The 3,493-nt window shown below is 44.8% G+C and overlaps 1 protein-coding gene across 1 annotated transcript; it reads left to right on the forward strand.

The window, feature by feature from the left end:
• The first annotated feature begins 1,964 nt into the window (after positions 1-1,964).
• LOC149239253 (uncharacterized) lies at positions 1,965-3,008 on the forward strand. The gene has a single exon (XM_089369808.1). It carries the CDS (start codon positions 1,965-1,967, stop codon positions 3,006-3,008), a length of 1,044 nt encoding a protein of 347 aa, XP_089225934.1.
• The last annotated feature ends 485 nt before the right edge of the window (positions 3,009-3,493 follow it).

The following is a 3,493-nucleotide window of genomic DNA, read 5'->3' on the forward strand; positions in this document are numbered from 1 at the left end:
ATGGAGGAGTGGCGGACACCTTTAACAAGCTCTCTCAGCTAGGCACTTCTCATTTCAGAAATATTTATAAAAGTCCGGCTGGCACAAATCTGGCTGAAATCATCAGGGTGGCCTCGCATTTTCCCAGATTTGTAAATGAGGAGGACATAGATCCGCTCACTGACCCGGTCACTATGGAAGAACTGGAGAGCACCATCAAGTGGTTTCAGAAGGAAAAGAGTCCTGGACCAGATGGATGGACTATTGAGTTCTACTCAGCCTTTTTTGAAATACTTGGCGAAGATATCCTGAGGGTGGTTGAGGAGAGTAGAATGTCGGGACAAATCTACCATGCTATAAACTCCACCTTCATTGCCCTCATCCCCAAATTAGACTCCCCCTCATCCTTCGATGACTTCCGGCCTATTTATTTATGCAATGTCCTCTACAAAATCATCTCAAAAATCATCGCCAACCGGATTCGGCCCATTCTGTCCAAGCATATTGCTCCACAACAGTTTGCTTTCCTGGAAGACAGACAAATCCATGAAGCCATTGGATCTGCCCAGGAAGCAATCCACTCCATCTGGACAAAGAGGCTTAAATGCATTCTCCTCAAGATTGACCTCTTTAAGGCCTTTGATAGAGTTAGCTGGCTCTTTATCAAAATGATCCTCATCCATCTGGGGTTTCCCCTCCACTTCATCAACTGGATTATGGCCTGCATCTCATCTCCCACCTTTAGCATCCTCATCAATGGCGCTGCTTCCCATTTCTTCCACTCCGAAAGAGGCCTTCGCCAGGGCTGTCCTCTGTCACCCCTACTTTTCCTTCTGGTGATGGAAGCCTTGAGTCGATTAATTATCTCAGCAAAAAGGGATGGCTCAATCAGGGGACTAAAAATCTCAGATGAGTGTTTTCTTACTCATCTTCTGTTCGTCGATGATGTGCTTATCATGCTAGATGGTAGCATACAGGACAACTCCACTTTCAACAGAATTCTAAAGCTCTTTGCACAAGCAACAGGGATGGAGGTTAATCGGACAAAATCTTCTATCACTCTGGTTGGCACATCAGTAAATGAATCATTTGCTGCAAGCCAGGCTTTCCCTTTCTCCACCCATCCTTTAGACAGGGGGCTAAAATACCTGGGTTTCTGGCTCAAACCCACCTCTCAGAAGATTGCGGATTGGGTGTGGTTGGTAGCAAAAGTGGAGAAAAGGATCACTTGCTGGAGCTTTAGATATCTATCCAGAGCCGGTAGATTAACCTTGATTAAATCAGTGTTGGAAGCTACACCGGTTTTTTGGATGGCGCTCGCTTGGATCCCTCAAAACATTTTATCCAAGCTTCAGCGACTTTGTAACAGATATCTTTGGGCTGGCAACAAAGAAAAGCGCACTTTCGCTTGGGTTAGATGGAATTCGATTGCCCTCCCAAAGAAATGGGGTGGTTGGGGCTTAAAGGACCTTCCCACTTTCGCCCGTGCTCTGGCAGCCAAGATGGGTTGGGCCCTGATGACAACACACAGTCTATGGACCTCCATTGTTTATCACAAATACATTTGGCCCCGAAATGTTTTGGACTGGCTCAGACTGCCATCTTGGAACAAAGTAGGGATATCATCCATCTGGAAGGTCGTGCTTCATGCTCTGCCTCTCATCAGGAACAACATTGTTTGGAGAATAAAAAGTGGGGACAGAGCACGAGTTGGTCTAGACCCTTGGAATGGTAGTGGGGGGAGACACATATTGCCACAGGACCTGGTCGACTTCCTATCTGCACATGACATCAAAGTAATTGCACAGATTGCGGATCAGGACCTCTCAGACATTTTTCACCAGGCCTGGAAGACTGCTCTCCAACTCAACCTCCCAGCGAGATGGCACACGATCTAGCAAGATTATTGTGCTGCCCTGACCGAATCCCATATCAGAATTACTGAGGGTCTGGATGAACTGATATGGTTTCAAGCTGACAGCGGAATGTACACTCCAAAGGAGGGTTACACACATCTTATCATCCAGAAAAAGCCCGAGGTTCTTGACAGTTGGTGGCGGAAAATTTGGAAGCTCGCAGATTCTCCCCGGTCAAAGCTATTTTCCTGGTGTGTCTTGCGAAACAAGGTGCCCATGGGTGACTATCTAATGCGACGAGCATTTCATGGTCCGACGAGATGTGCACTCTGTAAATTGGACACGGAATCCACTGCTCATCTATTTCTGCACTGCACTTCTGTACAACAAATTTGGACCAACATAAAACCTTTCATTCCTTTCAATGGGGACTGGGGAGGTCCCGACCCAATCAGTGCTTGGATTGATTGGGATAAGAGGCACAAAGGAACGAAGGCAGCAAACCTCCCTATTATTGTAAACTGGATTGTATGGAAAGTCAGGAACAGCCTGATCTTTGATGATAAGGTCCCTCGATGGCCGCTCATTGAAGCGGGCATTATCACAGCATACAAGGAGCTACCTGACCCACCCCCCTCAAAAGCCCGTCGACCAAACCCTCCACCAAATATTGATCTAAGCACTCCATGGGCATATTTCGATGGAGCTGCAAATGCTCAAAGCTGTGGGGGTGGTTTCATTCTGCACCTAAACTCAAATCACTCCTACCATATCAAAGCGGGCTTGGGCGCTGGAACAAATAATTATGCTGAGCTAATCACTTTGCGTCACCTCCTGCATTTTGCTCTTAGTCATCATTGCACTAGCATCAACATATATGGGGACTCACAGATCATTACAAATTGGTTCAATGAGATTTCTACATGTCACATGCACACACTCAGAGTTATTATGGATGAAGTTCGACAGTTCAAAGAGGCTTTTACTCATATCTCTGTTGCTCACATTTACAGGGAGCATAATATGGAAGCTGACAAATTGTCCAAGGAGGCCGCGCTGATGGATCGTGGCACTTGGGAGATCACTGAAATTTTGGATCAGCAGGAACGAAAATTCTACCATCGGCCCTATATAGACCCGGGTTATCCAACAGCGGGTCTACCCCATACATAACTTATCAAATCGGCAGCAGTTTTCACAGACTACAGTTTTTGAACAGACCTTTTATTTTTGAACAACTGAAGGTTGCTGAAAGGCAACAAATCTATTTACAGACAAAGCAGGAATGCACAAGTGTTTATATCAGACAAATGAACAATGTAATTTTTTGAAAATGTACAGATCCACAGCGATCATGGCATATGCGTAATAGCATCTACATATGTAATCTTTTCATATTAATGAAAACTTTACGGATTTTTCCAGGGGAAAAAAAATTCCAATTTTACTTGCTCCAAGATGACTCCCTTGTTTCCCAAAGAGCTTTTCATTGTGTTATGGTGAGGATACACATGCAAGAATTATATTTGCTTGAATTTCATACTTTGAAGGATGGACCTCCGTAGAATAGGGGGGATAATCTATGATTTTCTATCCTTTTATTTTCCTCATCTAGTGTATTACCAACATCGAGTTGCCATACACTGTAATTTTGGTTT

This window comes from Pinus tabuliformis, chromosome 8 (assembly GCF_031772625.1).
Source record: "Pinus tabuliformis cultivar Carrire ecotype Pingquan chromosome 8, CPIR1, whole genome shotgun sequence".
NCBI classification, from domain to species: Eukaryota; Viridiplantae; Streptophyta; class Pinopsida; order Pinales; family Pinaceae; genus Pinus; species Pinus tabuliformis.

Excerpts from the sequence above, each read along its gene's own strand:
- LOC149239253 (XM_089369808.1), top strand. The coding sequence starts at position 1,965 with ATGTACACTCCAAAGGAGGGTTACACACATCTTATCATCCAGAAAAAG.